Source organism: Penicillium waksmanii, assembly GCF_028829765.1.
Source record: "Penicillium waksmanii strain IBT 27052 chromosome Unknown utg000001l:1.0-4852451.0:1.0-4856178.0, whole genome shotgun sequence".
Lineage (NCBI taxonomy): Eukaryota > Fungi > Ascomycota > Eurotiomycetes > Eurotiales > Aspergillaceae > Penicillium > Penicillium waksmanii.
Genome location: NW_026643248.1, coordinates 4119061 through 4137523, shown reverse-complemented (window position 1 = coordinate 4137523; position 18463 = coordinate 4119061). Strand labels below are relative to the sequence as shown.

The following is an 18463-nucleotide window of genomic DNA, read 5'->3' as shown; positions in this document are numbered from 1 at the left end:
CAGGATGAGAAATTGGTGTACTGGCTAGGTAGTACTGAACATGTCCAATAGAATCAGATGATTGATTGATTAAGGATCAGAGTGGTTGAGCACCCGTGAGAGTCTGTATCATCCAGTTTTGGTGTGTTACGGCACCGTACTGAGTCTAGCCCGAATACCACGCGAATACCTCTGGAATTGGATGGACGATGAATATCCTATCCCGAATGGGTCCTAGTGGTATTTGACCATTCCTTCGGTTGGACAGAAAGGAAGAAGAAAAGAATAGGAAGAAAAAAAGAATAGGAAGAAGAAAAGAATCCGGGAAAGATAACGTTAACGCAAGAACAAAACTCAAAAACTATTATTATCCCCAAATCAAGAACCATCTCACAACAAAGCTTCAAATCTATAGGCTACAACCTAGCATGGATAGCCGTCAATCTGCCTTTTCTGATTTGTCAGGATAGTGAGACATTGCTGCCGGCAACGATACAAGTCTTTTTTCCTTGTTATTTGATGAAACCACAGTAGTTGCCTGCTGAACATCACTTGCAGTATCCTCACTAAGGACCCTTCCCGTCATCTGCTCCACGTATCGCTTAATGTACCCCTCACACTTTGAATGCTTGAGCATTTCAAGTCGCAGATCCAACAACTCGTATTGTAACCTCTTGGTACCAGCCAACAGTTCCTTGTTCTTAGCGGCTTGCTTTTTCGGACTCGATTCGTCCTGCTGGTTCTGTAGTTTTCTTTTTTGACGGCATCGTTTCGCTGCTTGACGGTTACGTTTGAGCAGCAGTTCATGATGGGCTAGGGGGGATTGATGGTTTTAATGGTTGCATGGTTGATTTGGTATTGGAGGCGAGGCTGCCATTTACCAGTTCAGGCTTCGGCTTAGTAGGTTCGATAGAAGCGATGGAGCTTTCTCTGTCCGTATTCGGGCCGTTGGGTTGTGCTTTCATATCCGAGGAGACGCATTCTTGCACAGTCTTCAGAATTTCGGCCTGTCTCAAGGCCGATGGTGCAATGCACAATAGGCTAAATCTCTCATTCTGTGATAAGTTCTGGTTGAGTTGGAGGGGAGAATATGTTTGTATTGATGATGCGTCCAAGCTGCGGTTTACTGACTTTGGGAAGATCTGATTGAATTCTCCCGGTGACAAAACTGGCGGTGGTGAAATGAGGGGTAAGCCGCAGAAGGAGTCATCTTTTGCCTCGGTGGTGATGGTATCGAATGGGATAATGTTTAAGTCGTCGGGGTGTAGACTATAGATACCGTTGAGCCACGTAATGTTTTTGAGATTCCCCATTGTCGTCGTTGCTGTTGCCGACTCAAAAACTGAAAACTTACGGAGACCTCGGATTATTATGTGCTAGGTTTAAATGGGCTGAAGAATCTTTTGATCTGCCTGGCTATATAAGTAGTTCACGGAGGAACGAGCAAAGTAAGCCCGGCGGAATTTCGTTTTATGTATACCAGTTTTCTGTAGATAGTGGACGAAGGTGGCTGGACGAGCTAATAAATCTACAACTCTGTCAAGTCATCGTACAAATTAGAATCCATTATTTACAGAGGGGCAAGATTTCAATCCAATAAAAACACGTCCTCGAATTTCCCCGCACTGTCCGGTGACTCACTCTTTGGGACAGAAATCGACCGGATATTTGGGCCATCGAGTGACTAGGCTCGGGAGCCTAGTCACCTACCTCGACCCCTTAGAGTTTACTTTCCTACTAGATCAAAATACGAATACATATGGTGGGTGAGGTTTACAATCAATCGCGGAGCAACACGCAGGCTACAGCAATTAGATATTTCCATGCACGCACATGTAGGTTATAACTACTACTTCCAAAAAACGGACTTAGAGCTTCCACAAATTCTGTGGTGACCGAATTGCCGTTCGTGTTGTTAGGCTGCCCTCGAGGCGTGTGGCTTCGAACTCGTTGTGACGCCTCGGCGAAGTCTAGAACGGCCTCGAGCGCCCTAGCCCGGGAAATATGTACCCGTCAACCTCTCGGTCACCACGCTCTCCAACTCCCTCGCCGTCGCTGCGGCCTGGCACCATCTTCACCACATATTCGTAAGCTGCACCCCGAACGTGATTTGTCTAATTTTTGTTGGTATATTTTGAGGAAATTGGCAACTTTGAAGGACTACAAAGTGGTCTCCGGTCACACTGTCAGCTCAGATGGAAGTGGGACCCTAAGAACCGATTCGGTCAAATTTCTATCAAAATTTTTATTTTTTTTTCATTTTCACTTTACTTTAACTCATTTACTAAAAAGGATTTCTCTTTACTTATTTCACCTATGCCTGCCGACGAGAGTCTTCGATTTTTTTGGCGTTGGCAATGAACACGTCTAGTTAGCAGGACGCAGGAAACGGCCACACCCACCGCCTTTCACCGGGACTCATTAGCCATAAATCAGCACTTGCTAAAAGTGTCAGGACCAGTATGCATTCAGGACGAATAAGACAAAGCGGAACCACTTCAGGATACAAAGAGTGATTGATTGAATAGAAAACAAGCTGATGAACTGAGGGGTGGTCATTTTCCACTAAGACCCTTCAGGATAGGCCAATTCATCGTTCACCCAATTCGTCCTAGTATGGTTTCATAACAAGCCATAGTTCAATTAGAAGAAGAGACCCCTGAGATCGCTCAACCGATCTCAATACCTTCAATCAACCATCTGATTCTCTTGGACATCTTCAGTACTAGCCAGTACATGAATTCCTCATCCTGACATAAGCATTCGATCGAGGGCAGGTTGAAATACCTCTGTATGTGCGTATACTCGGTGGTTAATACACCCACGTTGCTAGTTGAATCAATTTACCATACAAAACACAAAGAAATGTGGGTTCCTGGGTAATCAATCGCTTGATAGTGGTAATTTACCACTCCATGCGCTGGCATGTAAACTCGAGCTCCTGAGAATTGGAGCTTTCGCCTCCGCAGGCTGTGATGTCATCGCTATCAACCGTCATGATCAGGCGCCTCTCCTGGGTCTCATTAATTCTTCCTATCCCATACCTCAGACATGGCGAAAGTTATTCCAGAGGGGCTGAGATCCACTGACATTGGCCTCTTTGCCATGAGAGCAGCCCAGATCGAGAAGACCAAGCCTGTGATTGCCTACTGGTGTGAGTCTCAACCTCCTGGACGCTGCAGTGGATGTTGGAGCTTACTGAATCGCCAATATCGCAGGCAACTTTCATATAGTGAATCAGATCATCGGACGGGGTCTTCATAATTCCAACGATGAAATTAAAACCTACACCACCAACCTGGTGGACAAGCTTGAGCAGGTTCGCCGAGTCCCCCAACCCAACCCCTTTCCTGCTCTTTACATGACTGACAAAGATCGTGACTGACAACGACGTGTGATATAGTTCAAAAGCGAGCATTCTGGTGATGAATTGGTGGTGGATAGCGTCGCGGCGAGTGCACTGGTCGAGCGCTTTGGGTTGGAAGTCTTTGCTCGCGCTGAAGCTGCTATGAACGCTAACAAGGTCACGAAGTGAGCTCTCAACTGTTGCCTGTGGCTACCAATATGCCTGTTCTCTGATTTTACAAGACAAACCGCAGATACATTCCAGGCGGCGGCTCTATTTCTCGAACTACGTCAAATCTGGGGGGGCTCTGGACCCGGAGATTGCCGGAAGGCTCAAGTTCGGAAAGTATCATGCAGTTCGAATTGTGAAGGCGATCAAGAATGGTGAAGATCCCAATGCGACGAATCCTGTTCCAGAAGAGGAAGAACAAGAATCAATCGCCAATCAGGAGGTTCAAACATTCGATGGATCGGTAGCGGAACAGCCCTCTCCATCCAGACATCCGCCAATCGAGGAAATCTCAGAGGAATCCGACCGTCTAAAAGGGCGGGAGCTGACCCAGCAATTTTCTCTTGATGAATCGCTCCACACTTCCCGAGCTTCATCACTTCAGTGGCCGCCTGCGACGTCGAATTATGATATTCCTTCCGTACTCGGCGATATCCCTGGTTCTCCTGCGCGAACAAAGGAAATCAGCAATCCACAACCAGGAGACTTAGAACTCTCCTCATCCCCGGGAACAATTGGGTACTCTTCTCCAGTGCCGAGCCTACCAGATATTCCCGGGGCCTCAACCTTCAGCGGAGCCGATGCCTTGCGTTATTCTCATACCTTGCACCCCTTTCCACCACCAGCCACTAGTTCTTCAATCGCCGTACCGGCTCCAACTTCGCTCCATGAGCTATCGGGCACTAGCTCTCATATTCTGCATCCTGCAGCTGTGCCGTCCGGACCACCTCCAGTTCTACGTACATCTCCGGCTCATGTGCCCATTGGACCACCAAGTCAACCATCACAGTCGGTCGACGAACAGTCCATCTCTCTGGCACAGAAGCATGCGCACTGGGCGCTCTCTGCGTTGGCATTCGATGACGTCGACACAGCCATAAAGGAGTTCAAGAACTCTCTGAGACACCTGGGTGCAGCGTGTTAATATTGCTCTTTTAAGACATAGAAGCTAAGGCAACCGATAAAACTACTCCCATTATACATTGTGATCGCAGTAATACCTTAAGGATCCCCATATTAGCTGACATTGAACTACTCGCGTGAAATGGGATCATTATTCCTCCGGACTTTCGCCACCCATCCGAATCAATTCCTCGTATGCGTTCTTCTTGTCCATTTTGGTTACACCAGGACTATTCTGAGCTCTTAAGTAAATTAGCGTTGTTAGCCATATCACATCACTGTAGCCACTTTCTTTTATTTCAGCACTGACGCTTCAGATCCAGCAGGGACTTTGCTCAAGTCTTTGTTTTGACCACCTCTAGTATTGTATAGCGTTTTGCATGACTGGTCACGGCCAATATCTTGATCAAGTTGTACTTGATCGGGTCCCTTTACCTCATCTGAGACATTTGGGTTGTTTAGTCCCCTGTATTTCAAATTCTGTAATTAGCGTTGTCCATAGACCCGCAGCGTTAGTTGCCAGGTAGTCCACTAACGACTTGTAACCTTTCATAGCATCCAGGTTCTCTTCAGTATTGGACATGTCGTGGTTCCTAACTCATCAATTGACTTCTGAATATTTTCATTGATTTATAATAGTGAACAATACGTTTGTAAAATATGCAACGCCTTTTTACCCTCTGATCTGTATTACAGAACTAGTGTGCCGTGTTCGTCACACATCCGTCATCTTCCGCCTTTAGGCATATGACGTAATTCATCACGGAAAGAAGGGAATTAGTTAATACAATCACCTACTTTTGTTACTAATCACACCAACTCTTTCGACCGCCTTCTTATACTGCTGGCATTACTGTCGTAGTTCAGAGGTATGAATTGATTGTTCTCGTACCAAGGGAATCACTGAGGCTTATATACAATGAGAAGATCAAGTTGATTCCCAATGAACTTGTTCTTTGTATAGATATCTCGAGAATTGATTCCGAGGATGCGGCTTGGTTGCGGATCTGCACTAGCCTCATATCACAGCCTCACACCACCAAAATAATCAATCAAAGACTCAGCGGATACCCGCCAAAAACTCGCGTAGGTTGGCCCCATGCAGGCAAGGAAAAATGAAAATCCGGACTAAACCCTTTTTTGACAGGCCTAGGCCGGTCTACGCCTAGAGACACGATGGTCCGTGCGACGGTGCGGCACGATCGATCAAGCCCCTTTTGATGTACATTCAGCCGTTCATCCTTTCGTCCACTAAGTCAAGGGCTGGCATAGCTTTACTTCGTCGAAACAAGTAATGCCTTTACAGCTTACCTCTAATCTTCAATTAAATTCAATACGGGATAGCTGGAGTCTAGCGATGAAAATGGGCGGCAAACCATGGACGTGGAAATGTTGTGATATGAGGCTGGTGCAGATCAGGAACCAAGCCGAACCATCGGAATTAATCTTGAGATATCTATACGAAGAACAAAGTTAATTGGAAATCAACTTGTTGTTCTCGTATATATATAGCCTAAAGTTTCCCTCTGGACAATAACACAATTCATACCTCTGAACTACAACAGGAAGGCCTGCTACATTTGCAGAAGAAGGCAGGTTAAGATTAATATAGTAAGCCGTTTATTAATCTTCACAGTCAGATGAGAAGCTTCAAGCAGGGATACTCCCACGCTCAATCTAACCTTGCGGGCCGCACTGATATATGAAAGACTGCTACCACCGTGCCATTCGCAGTTGCAGCCGGTTCTCGCTAGGTAGAGGTTATCAGCGCCACAGATGGCGGAGACTAGCAATAGACGTTTAAATAGATAGAGTATCCCACCTCTAACAAGCTAGACAACTTAACCTAATAGAACCACTTACCTGTTCAATTCTTATTCGCAATTATTCATCAATATTCATATTATTCGTATTCCTTTCGGAACTCTAAAGACGGCACTCGGCACAGACCATCTGGATACGCTGACTGTACTGTAGTTCGGCCCAGCCAGTTCATTCGCTGCACCCTCCTCCCCTTTCCCCCTCCTTCTTCCTTCTTCCTCTTTCCATGTCAACCTTTCTTACACCAAGACCAAGGTAAGCTCGAGATCCTCCTTATTTGACGACCTCCAATTATCCCTCGTGCCTTCCCCCCAAGCTATCTATCATGACTAAGATACAGAGCATCAACAATTTGATTCAGCAGAGAAAAGAAACGCGGCTGGTTGAATCTCACAACGATCTCGCGCCCAATGTTTCCACAGTTCACGCCGAGCATTCAACAAATCCCACTGGCGAACTCTCTTTCGCCACTAAAGCGGCCGACTCTGATGAACCAAAGAACGCCCAAGCAGCAACGCAGGAAACTTCAAATCAAATTCGACAGGAACGATCCGTGGAAATCGATCGCTCAGTGGCAGCTGAAATAGTGAACCGGTCCAAGATGCCCCAATATCCAGGCCTCGACCGTTGGATCCTAGTGGAAAAATTGGGATACGGTGCATTCAGCAATGTATATCGCGCGCGAGATTCAACAACGGAGTTTGGCGAAGTGGCAATTAAAGTATTGAGATCATTCCAGATGGACATTAATCAGGTAACATTACCGGCTCGTCTTACTTCCTGATTGTTCCCTTACTCGTGGCTTTGGGTGCATGGTCTAGTCGATAAAAGAAATCATGGGCTTTGGTCATAGCAATCCACCTTGAATTTCAGGGTGAAAGAGGTCTCAAGGGTTTCGGGATGTGCTTGAACTGACTCGGACTATACCCAACCTAATATGGTAGTGATGACTCATGCTGCTTTCTTGTAGCCTCATATCCTTGAAGCTCATTTCTTAACCATCAATTTGTTTTAGCGCGCCAAGATTCTCAACGAGGTCCAGATAATGCGCAACATCGACCATCCCAACATAGTTAAGTTGATCGACTTCTTCAAAAGCCAACAATTTTGCTACATCATTCTCGAACTGTGCACTGGAGGAGAATTGCTTCCTCAAATAGTGCGATTGACCTATTTCAGCGAGGACCTCAGCAAGCATGTAATTGTACAGGTTGCCAAAGCCATCGAATACCTCCACGAGACGTCAGGTGTCGTTCACCGGTATGTACCAGTTCCAAGTTCGCGGTTAAACACAACTGAGAGTCCTTATAGTGATATAAAACCTGAAAACATTCTTTTCCTCCCGGCTCCTTTCACTCCGAGCAAGAATCCGAAACCTCAGCAGCCCGGCGATGAGGACAAGGAAGATGAAGGCGAGTTCACTTCAAACTTCGGCTCAGGTGGTATCGGAGAAATCAAGATCGCCGACTTTGGTCTTTCGAAAGTTATCTGGGACACTCGAACTAGGACCCCTTGTGGAACTGTCGGTTACACTGCACCTGAGATCGTCAACGATGAGCAGTATTCAAAGGGTGTAGATATGTGGGCAATGGGATGCGTTCTCTACACTTTGCTTTGTGGATTCCCTCCGTTTCGTGATGAGAGCATCCAGATACTCACCAAAAGGATAGTCTGCGGCCAGTTCATTTTCCTGTCGCCTTGGTGGGACCATATCTCAAAGTCAGCCCAGGACTTGGTTTCTCATCTGTTAGTTGTTGATCCTAAGAAGCGGTACAACATCAAGGAGTTTATGGAACACCCATGGATCCGTCAAGCTGACGAAGAAACCATTTTCACTGTCGGCCTGTCCCCACTGGACCAGCGTTATGGACCAATGAGTCAAACTTACCCGCAACCGCTCAAAGACGTCGTTGCTGATCAAGGTCCATGCCAGCCTGTTAGCGCCCACATATTGAGTGTTCCTTCAACATAATAGGAGCATGGACTTCCGTTTATCGGACGCTCTCACTGTGTGAAGGCCTCGATGTCTGCTAGGTTGTATATAGGCAACAGCCAAATGATAAGCATCGCCGACACTTACTTATCAGAACATTTCTTGCTGCCTTTTGTCCGGATCACAGTCTGCGCTCCCTGAGGATTACGATGACAGTTTGGGTGCTCGCCCGCGGAACGGAGTTTCAAATCAGCTACATAGACACAAAAATATATTCAGGCTCAGCGGCTAAGCCGAAAAGACAACCATCACTAGTCTACCAATGCATGTCCTATTATATGCCGTGTCTCCTTAGCCCCATACATAGTTACTTTCAGTATATGTCATCCCAGCTTTCAGTATTGTAGCGGTCCTTGTGGGCTAGTAACTTTGGTAGCAGACTGACTTGAAGGCGCCTCTTCAAGTGTTTAACATCCTATTATCGATAGTCGTAGCGTGTATACCGTCCCTGGCATAAGGTGATTGGGGTGGGTTAGTTTGGGGGGGAGGGGTTCGTTTGTGCTGGTCGACATGGTCAAGCAGCGTCGAGTCGGTCCCTGGCGATTGCGAACCGTATTGAGGCTTGCACTGCTTCCAAGTTCGGCTTCCAAGTCTGATCATCGGACCGCGATGTTTCCGCCCAGGAATAAAGATATGTTGCCTCGGTGGGTGTAACTCAATTTGAGTTAGGACTATTTAGAATCCACTTTAGAAAGTTCAATCATTGTGTAATTCTAGAAGCTGGTATTCTCAAATTAACATTTCTGCCCTCCTGAGCATTCTAAAAAATCAGTCTATCATTGGATCACTTGAGACCGCGTATATATAAAGGCATCAGCGAGCTGCTCAGTTACGGTATTAAAGAGAGTGCAGCAACAAGATCCAGATCATAGTTGGACCACTAGGAGAAGTTTCGCTGATCTTCCTTAGCTCGTCTCGGCCGAAAATGACAGCCACCGGCATAACTTAGAGAAGACCGAAATAGTTGGTAGTTCGTTAAAGTCAGGCTGAATACGAGGTTCTGGGACCTCTTCGCAGTGTTGAAGAATGGTCGAGGGGAGAATATTGATGGTCTTACCTCTACCGCTGAAGGTTTCGTGTGAGGTGTTGCTGCTACCCAGGAGCTTCTTAATTCGCGTACGTCCTGTCGCAGCGGCGCTATTATATAGGCAGTGCTCATCGTTATAAAACTCAGCCCACAGGCCCACATCGGCATGTTTCGCATCTATCGCAATACATTGTACAACTTCATCATTGAAGTGAACATGGCGTCTTTCTTTTGTTGCTACCTTTCCGCGAGATAAAGGTGCAGCGAGACTACCTATTTCCGGGTATGTCAGTTCTCTTGTCCGATGATGAAGTTGTACTAGGCCTGTGTTGCACATTCGAGAGAGGGGTTGACCGAAGTAATGCTCAGCCTCTGGAAGTAAAACCTGCTGGGACTCTGACCGTTGAAACATTAATTTCACAACAGACTTTCTTTTAAGAATGGACCTCTGGCGTATAGAGAAGTTTGGGATCCGTACGCGAGCCGAAGTGGTAGAGGAAATAGCGGTCGCACGATTGTCAGGGATCTTCAACGGTCCGTAGAGCCAGGTGGTATCTCTATCCTTAACCCTATACTGATAATCAATGAATGGAAAATTGGGGAAAGATCAAAAAGGTTGTTCAGAGAATAAGGAAAACGCACCAGTGTAGGCTCTCCGGTGATATAGTCCCGAGGTTGCCTCTTGTTTTGGCCCATGTTCTCCAAGATGCGTTCTCCAGTCTAACTCCGTTACTATACTTGCTCCTCCATCTGATCACATAGCGCCAGGATGACCAGATATCATCCACTCTCCAGTCATGAGAGAGATAGTCCACATGTCTGGATGGCTCGTCCTCAAGTGAAGTGTCATCTGCAGCTGGCGCTTGTAAGGTCCAGGGCACTGAGCGAAACTCCGTCGACGCGCCCTTTTCAAGTTCTTTCTGTTTCTGTGCACGGGCCATGGGTCCAACATTATAGTAGGGCAAAGCCAATTTATCGTCTTTCAGGTGTAGGTTAATCAGAATGTCGGGAGCGGAGATTTGATCGATAGCAGAGGAATTACAGTGAGGACACCGCAGGATTGAGCAGAGGGTTGATGCGATCACATTCGAACTTGCCCGTTTTCGAAAACCATCTTGCGAGGGTGAAGTTCTTGGAATCGGGCAATCTACCAAGTATCCTTGCGCCATCAGACCCTTCAGAGAATCTGCGTGGTAGGGAGAGGGGGATGTTGACTGCTTTTCGCGTGGTGGGGGAGGGAGAGTTTTTACTAGCACAACACTTGTAAGTTCTCACACTAGGTGACGTAACAGGTACAGGTCTTCTCATTTGACAGGAGCAAATGTCAGCTTATACCGATTGGGACGAACTATTTCTCATTTCTTGGCTTCCTAACGTATGAGACATTTTAACAGTGGATTGTTGATAAGGCTCTAAAACACTCTGAATCCCGAGTCTTCCTTACCTATTAAGCATCGGCAACCGACTTTATCTGCTGGCGCAACTACCCACGATCCACTGGTGACTATCCATACGCCGAGGCCATTTTTGTCAAATTGCGTGCCCTAGAAGCGTAATGAGCCATCGAAGTTTAGATAAGGAACTACGGTGTGGTTGTCGGTCGGATCAAGCAGGTACGTATTAGTAATAGTTAGATGTCAAATCAGTGCACCAGAAGCTTTGTGCGGTATAACATCAAGACCGCGTCTCTCCCTAGAGTCGCAGTAGCTGGTGGCAACATCGTGTCAAAAAGAACAGTCTCAGCCCCTGTCTGAATATACAGAGATTGCCCTGATGACTGGCCGCCTAGTATTCTCGGAATCAAAAACCTGAGCATGATCCAAATGTTCATACCACAGCAGCTCAAGCCCGTGCCCAATCCATGACCTGTTTTTCCATGCTCGTGTTACTTCTTTTTCTGATGTCCGGGCTTCAGACGATGAACCCATCAAGTACTGCCCCACTGTTTCCGCATCCATGATCAAATCCTTGCCACTTAAAACAACTGTTACAGTTCTCTTCGGCCTTTATCCCGAGGTCCTCCTTCCAAATAATGTTGTCAATCCAGGAAAACCTCTTCGCCAGCGTATGCGCAACTCCTATATCTTTACTTCCGAAATACCAAAGCTGGTATTCATTGGCCCGCGATGGTTGGCGGGCTATGAAGTTGTATGCCACGTCAGGCAGATGGAGGAGGAATGAGACAGGATCGATGAAGACCGATTAACTGAGTAAATTGATCGGACTTTAGAAGGTGTGCAGCGACGATGGAGCCATAAGAGTGACACACAAGCACGAATCTGTACCACCCATGATACCGCATGATCTTCATGATCTCACACATCATCACATCCTTCTCTAGAGCCGGATGAGTTAAATGAGAGCTTACTGGCATGATCTCAAGTGCGATAATGCCAACCTCGCTATCTTCAGTTGCTCCTGTCTTCATCTCCCTGCTGAGGTCTCGGAGAAAGCTCGTGTAAAGGTAGAGGCCAATTCCAATTCCATGTATAAATAGTACGGGAAGCCTTTTCTTAGATGTATGCCGTCGATGCCAGTATGTGAGATGCCGCGCCGGTGATTGGTAGACCGTGAGTATCGTAAGAGGGCGAAATGGAAAGACGGTGAAGAACCGCGAGAGTATGCTGCGATGGAAGTGGAATCCATTGTATAACATCTTGCAGTACATTATTGTGTCAACCACAAAAACGCACTAAGTAAACGGGATTGTTAGCCTGTTAGGGCTCTATCACACATAGAGAGAAGATGGAGAGCTGACAGTGTACCACAAAAGACTACGTGGTGAACCGCCTGCTTCATTTAAAAGCCGCCCAAGGCCTTTCACATCTATTCTTCCCGGTGACAGTTTTCGACCAATTAGCTTCTCTGTTTCTGCTGTATAGGCCCCAACTTCCGCTTCATTTTGTGGGTCCTGCTCCCCCGTGCATCCCGGTCTGAAGAATGCCCATCTGATAAAGTCTTTCACGTTATCGCGCTTGATGTATTCCGCTTCTGAGACCATAAGCCACCGGCTCAGATATTTCTCTACATTTGGCACATTCGCGTTGCAAGTTTGGAACAATCTCTTTCTGCACTCTGCGGGTAAAGATCTATTGCAGATGGGAGAATGATGGAGAGCGTATTTGAGTGGTATGAAGACAGTTGCGAAAAAGGCTGCCTCTGCAGATAGGGTGGGGCGTGCATTCGAGACAGAATGGCAAGTGAAGACATTGATTCGTAAGTAAATGAATGCTGTATAAAACACTGATTGGTACAATGTTGCGAAGAAATAGGATGCAAATCCGAATAAAGAGATACTCAATAGTAGATGTTCCGATCATACTGACTTTGAATACTCTTAACAATAACATTCGTATAATGAGTAATTTGGTAGAGTGGAAATGAAGACGGACGTGGACCAGGGTATTTATGATTCGAATATTTATTGGTCAGAGTTTTACATAAGATGTAGCCTTGGCGCCCCTGCTCACGCCCAACAAAATATTTGTGGACCCGAAACCCTTTTCTGTTGAATTTAGGAAACAGCACATACTAGCATGTGATTGCATATATATGACGTAACATAAGTCCAGACTCGGAATCCCGTTGTCTTAGCCAATAGAAGACACGATCTTTATCTTTTTATGCTATTAATTCAACTGAACGATATGTTGGAGATTGCAGCCACGTCTTATATCGGTATCACGGCAAGCCGATGGCATGATACTCCAACACTATCAACTCGTATTGCAGTTAACGAATCCTTTTTTCCCATATTCTCTGAGCCCCTGTCATGGCTAAATGGAACCGTGGATAAAAGCTCTAGTGTCTCTGATAGTTTTGGGTTAGCCGACGTGGGACCATGCAGGTCAACGGCCATTTTTGTTTTCCACTCGTGAACCCGTGGTTCGAAGCCACCAAATAATATCGCAGGTGTGATCATAGTAATAGGTGTAAGCTAAGAAGCAAAAGTTGCGAAGCATTCCAGGTGACCCTTTGACTACGACACATAAGCCTCTCAAAACGCAGGCTTGGGCCGAGTTTTCTTTTTTGAATATCCACCCACAGGTATGTAACCAGGTAATTAATTACGGGCACTGACTAAGGTCTGGCTGTTTCGTGTATCATGTTACCCAATGTCATCTGGACCAAAAACAAGACACTTTGCCGCTCAAGTCATTTTTGGTAACTTCATTAACAAGAATGAGCAGTCTTACTCGGGGTTTTGTCCTTGATATATACACTCTGGCTATGAGGGTCTGACGTATACCTAGGTAGATAGTGTCTGGAGATGAATCAGCAATATTTAAGAGCAACTATAGTTGACTCTAGATTCAAGACGTAGGGCGAGAAGCAAAAGAATAGTAGCTTACTGGTGCTGTCATATAAGGCTGGTTCATATCAGGTACCTAACCGCGACCTCGGAATTAATCTTGAGGCGTCTATACGAAGATCAAGTTGATTTCCAATCAGCTTGACCTTCTCATTATATGTATAGCTTCAGTTATTTATTCCCTTGGTACAAGAATAATCAATTAATACCTCTGAAATACAACACCACTGATGCATGAGCTGGAGGATATTCATCTTTGGATCGTCCCGTCCCGGCATTTCCGGAATTGCGGCCTTTGCCCAGAAAATCGAGCATTGTTGAATAATTACTTGAACTTTTCAAGCTGTTATAAATTGGGAATAGTTTACGAAGTTATTTAAAAGAATTGGCTTCACCTCAGACTAGAATCGAGAGCCAAAAGTAGCGTTTAGATGCATCTGTTTCCTTTTAGAGTCGCCGATCCAGAAAAAGCTTTACTCCGAGTTCCATTGAAATAAATGCCCGCCCTGTGCAAGTTCTTACTGCTACTGTTTCACAGAGGAGTTCCAAGTTGAACCTCCTACGGTTTTCCACCAAGGAGAAACGTGCTAGATTTTGAAGGAGGCAAATACCCGGTTTGGTACTAGTTTGTACTAGTGCTACTTTGGTGGTTGAACCGACTGTTTAATAGTGGCTGTTTGGGTTGAAATACTCGATTGACGTCCTATTTTATACTCTTTTCGCTGTTACTAGACTGTAGTATAATAGAATATTAAGGTGGAGAGCTTTTTTTAGCCACCAATTTATGCACTCTTACAGAAACTGTTTGTTTGGTTCCAAAGTTATCTGGACAGAACATCGCGCAGCTTGGTTTCAAAAAGGACGTTGTCTTCAGCCCTTAACTTACATACCCCAGCACACAATAAAGCGAAAAGTTTGAATAAAAGTTACTTGAATATTGAAAGACTTGCACTTTCTGTTGCTAGCCATTAAAAGTCATCGAAAAGCGACCCGCCTTCCTGTGGGAGTTTGATCCCCGCTTTTCTTGCACTGGAGTGTACTCGCATAAGCACCTCTTTAGCAAGAAGGCAGCAGTTTGAAGATGACCTTATAGCAGCACATAGCGTAATGAAGGCAGCACAACTAGTGGTGTTGTGCAAATCATCTAGCAATGAGAATAATGATATACTGATCCAGTGTAGACAAGCAGGTGTCGTACGTCGAAGCCGCCAGTGTGAGCGGTGGTTACTAATAAGCTCAGTGACATTATATGCAGATTGTATACATATACATCTTGCGTTAGATGCGGTAGCCATTGAAGCTTCGTCAGATCCTAATGGGGCTTTCAGAAAGCGAAAAAGAGTCATGACTATCGAGTAGTAGTATATGCTGAATAGAGTTAGCAAGGGTAGCTGGAGTGAAAGGAAGAGCTCACTGGAGATAGAGAATTCCTGGAACCGAACCGTCTTGAACGGCTATGCATGCTGGTATTGTTCCATGCCAACAAACTAGACGGCCATGTAGCTCCTCGGCTCTGATTTGCAGAAGGGATCCCCCAAGAGGGATATCCCCAAATAGTGCATCAGCCACATCCCAGCTAATCAGGGCCAAAAAAGACATTTGATTAAATATACAGTTCGTATGCACTTGGCATGATGGGGACTGAAGAGGATAAGGGCACCATGTGTCTGTCATGTGATGTTCGTATGGCAAAGGATCTCTCAAAGGCTTCTTCATTGTCGGTGATTTGTGCCACGATAAAGAACTGACCCTGAGTAGTGTCAGGAGTCTTTCGGTTGTGATTTGTGCAGGGATAGACTTACATCGTGCTATTAAATAAACCCCAGGTTATAGTATCCAACACCCGTGCCTTATCCGTATCAAAATTAATTGAGACGGCATCAGCAACTGTTAATTGATAGGCACCATCTGTAGCTCGTAATAAGTATGTCCAACTCAGTTCATCCTTTCCCATGAAACTGGCACTGTCAATAGAAAATAGAAGAAAGTCAGAAACATACCTGGCTCGCAAAACCTGACTAGGAGTAAATAATACGTGTAGCTTACGTTGTGTATAATATACCAATAGCCTGCACAGTAGTTAGAGATATCCTACTGCCCTCCTCGTCTAATAAACGATTGGCCTCGTCAAAAAAATGGCCGCCTTTGGAACGGGACTCCCCAGGAACCGCCAAACTTTGGCTATAGTTAGAGGAGAACTAAAACATGGTTAGTGAGCTACCCATATATAGTTCTGAGCAAAGCTTGAAGGCAAAAGGGTGCTGAGCATACGCAAGCTTCTGCAAGCATCGCATTGACAAGCAATGGAGAGCAATAGATGCAGCTTTGATTCCCCGCTTGCATATCGCTCAAAAAAAGCTGTTTTACTATCCAGGTTGAACATGATGGATGATGCCACGTAAACCAAAGGGAAACAAGATGGGATACGAAATCTTCGTCGTGGGTGATGTTCGTCCATGGGTGTGTCGGTACTTGAAGAACCGGTATGTCTGACAGCCATTCAATATCTAATGCTTTGTGGCGACTCTTGGCCGTTGTCATCTCTTTTTCTTCTGCCTGGGAGTGCAATTTCTCAACTACTGAGCAATCCTCGGATAGAGATGTTTCGGTGAGCCTTTCAGCGACAAGGATCCTAATTTCGCTAAGGGAGGCATCACTGCGCACGAGGGCAAGTAGGCCAGAAATCCTCTCTCTTTTACCGTCCCGAAGAGTCTTGAGGACCTTGCTGAAGAGATCGCTGTCATGTTGTAACAAGTCTATCTTGCGTTTGAGAAACAGCTTCCGTCGCTCGTCGGTGTCCATATCGATAGCGCACTCTATTTTGTGGTTGCGGCAACGCTTACAGGGTGCTACTCCAGAGCACTATTCTTTTGATCAGTAAGCAGCATGATATCGTTGCAGTGGTACACTACTTTTGCCTTCATCTTCTGGCATTCCGTGCACGCACGTGATACCTTTGTTATTCCTGAAGTTTTGTTGACAAACAGTTCTGAACGAATTTGCCCTTCAGGAAGCGGGGCGAGCGACTGCGAGCCTTTATTATTAGTCATCGTGATTTTATGATCAAAATGAAGTGGAAGACTTTTCTCCCTCTTTTAACCTATTTGTTGATAAAGCCGATGTGGGTCAGAACGGCAGACTGACTGGCAGGGACCCGGTGGGCAGTTAGGTCTTGCTGAAAACCTGAAATATTGCAAGCCATCCACTATGTGGCTGAATTCATGCACCGAGCAGTCTGGGCCCCTTGGCCAATTTCGACACGTCAAATACGAGGAAGTCGGTGCAAATGTTACATCGCTCGAGGAAGTGAACGAGGGGCATTACGAGGCGAAGACAATGCGTATAGGGAAGCTTACCACGAAGAGGCAACCAAAAGAGGTTGTCAATTCCGACGAATCGGAACAAAGGAAGCATGGTCGAAGGAATAATGCCGTGTTACAACGGCATGCCAGCATTGATGGGACGAGGGCAGCCGTGGTGAGATTTGGCCGTCGGGCGGGCGGTACGTGGACGAAGGCTGATTATTTGCACGTGGGGTGGTTTTTATTGGGTGATTTACCTACTTTGTTCAGCGATATGCTGTATCTCCTTCATTCTTGTTTCCGCTGAAAGAAACGCCCACATCGCCACTGCGTTTAAAGCTAGGCTGCATTCGGTTAATAGAATCTTGAATTGAATTGAATTGAATTGACCTGAAACCTGGAATATCCCCCCCTTCAATTTCCAATCAGATATCAAATTTCACCGGCCAGTCTCAACGATTCCATCGGAATCCTGAGGAGACTAATGAAATATCCCGGTTGCTGAGATAATAATGAGGCTGGGATCACGTGCATACATGTATACCAATCTCTCAGCCTACTTGTATCTTCACATGCAACACAACACTCAATCAACCCCCCCTCAATAACATGAACGTTGAAGCATCACTTTATAAATCAACAGAGACCAATTGGCATTGAATCTCCATACGAAGCTTCACAGCCCTGTCAATAACGATATCCGGAAAGTGCTGAAATCAACACTGAAATCTTTATGACGGTTGTTGTATTTGCTAGACTCAAATAATTGCTACCAGTTTAACAGCCATATTTGATCCTTACAAGCCGGTCGGCAATGGTGATGCTGTATCAATAATTAGGCCAAAAACGCTCGTTTTCGAACGTTAAACAGCAAGAAAGGATTTGGATACTATGATCTGAGCATGGTTTTCATGTATACAGCAATTATGAAAACAAAAACATGCATGACTATTAATTTCAACAACCTTTCAAATACAGCATGGGCAAAGGAACTACAGTAATTGGATTTGGTCAGATAGCACGTGCTTTGACCGTTGAACACTAAGAGAATTTGAATTTTGTCAGTGGAGCAAAAGTAAACAGTGTTACATGTAAGCAAAATTGATGGTGCAATTATGATGATAAGAAAACACAATTTCTGACCGTTAACCACGGTTAAGCTAGATTAGACCGGGCAAAATTTCACCATTTGGCACTTTTCACCAGGAGTGTTTGACATGATATTTCAGTTAAACGGTCGTTTTGGGTAGGAACTCGCATCTGCTGCCTTGAAATGGGGCATCGGTCACGTGGAATTTAGGGTCAAAGCGATCCCCCAGGAACAGGAAATCTTTTTCATTTCGCTCTGGATGTGGTCTCAAGTACCACTGTTCTCTCATAAGGCACTAATCCTAAAACAGCTAGCTTTGAGCTAAACCGAGGCAAGCTTAGTTTCAAATCAATGCACGTGATGTTAGGGGCAGAGGCACGGAGGATGTCACAAGCCATTAAGTGAAGTGAAGGTTATTGTCATTAGATTTTATAGGAAAATAGCCGTTCGATTTCAATAGAC

General features: G+C 45.5%; 6 protein-coding genes across 6 annotated transcripts; 2 read left to right on the top strand and 4 right to left on the bottom strand.

Moving 5' to 3' along the window:
- Positions 1–418: 418 nt before the first annotated feature.
- Positions 419–1292, bottom strand: N7481_001446 (uncharacterized protein; the record flags this gene model as incomplete). The annotated part of the gene is made up of 2 exons (XM_057260665.1): positions 419–721; positions 861–1292. The coding sequence occupies 2 exons, from the start codon at positions 1290–1292 to the stop codon at positions 419–421; spliced, it is 735 nt and encodes a 244-aa protein (XP_057128497.1).
- Positions 1293–3030: 1738 nt separating this feature from the next.
- N7481_001445 (VTA1 family vacuolar protein sorting-associated protein) lies at positions 3031–4478 on the top strand (the record flags this gene model as incomplete). The annotated part of the gene is made up of 4 exons (XM_057260664.1): positions 3031–3133; positions 3198–3298; positions 3383–3510; positions 3590–4478. The coding sequence occupies 4 exons, from the start codon at positions 3031–3033 to the stop codon at positions 4476–4478; spliced, it is 1221 nt and encodes a 406-aa protein (XP_057128496.1).
- A 129-nt stretch (positions 4479–4607) lies between these two features.
- On the bottom strand, positions 4608–5039 carry N7481_001444 (uncharacterized protein; the record flags this gene model as incomplete). Its single annotated transcript, XM_057260663.1, has 3 exons — positions 4608–4698; positions 4767–4922; positions 4993–5039. The coding sequence occupies 3 exons, from the start codon at positions 5037–5039 to the stop codon at positions 4608–4610; spliced, it is 294 nt and encodes a 97-aa protein (XP_057128495.1).
- A 1563-nt stretch (positions 5040–6602) lies between these two features.
- Positions 6603–8249, top strand: N7481_001443 (serine/threonine-protein kinase; the record flags this gene model as incomplete). The annotated part of the gene is made up of 3 exons (XM_057260662.1): positions 6603–7031; positions 7293–7537; positions 7589–8249. 3 exons carry the CDS (start codon positions 6603–6605, stop codon positions 8247–8249), a joined length of 1335 nt encoding a protein of 444 aa, XP_057128494.1.
- A 926-nt stretch (positions 8250–9175) lies between these two features.
- On the bottom strand, positions 9176–10544 carry N7481_001442 (GATA-like domain-containing protein; the record flags this gene model as incomplete). The annotated part of the gene is made up of 2 exons (XM_057260661.1): positions 9176–9871; positions 9936–10544. Coding segments are annotated over 2 exons (1305 nt in total), but the record flags the coding sequence as incomplete, so codon positions are not given.
- A 4863-nt stretch (positions 10545–15407) lies between these two features.
- Positions 15408–16411, bottom strand: N7481_001441 (uncharacterized protein; the record flags this gene model as incomplete). The annotated part of the gene is made up of 3 exons (XM_057260660.1): positions 15408–15573; positions 15610–15623; positions 16037–16411. 3 exons carry the CDS (start codon positions 16409–16411, stop codon positions 15408–15410), a joined length of 555 nt encoding a protein of 184 aa, XP_057128492.1.
- Positions 16412–18463: the final 2052 nt, after the last annotated feature.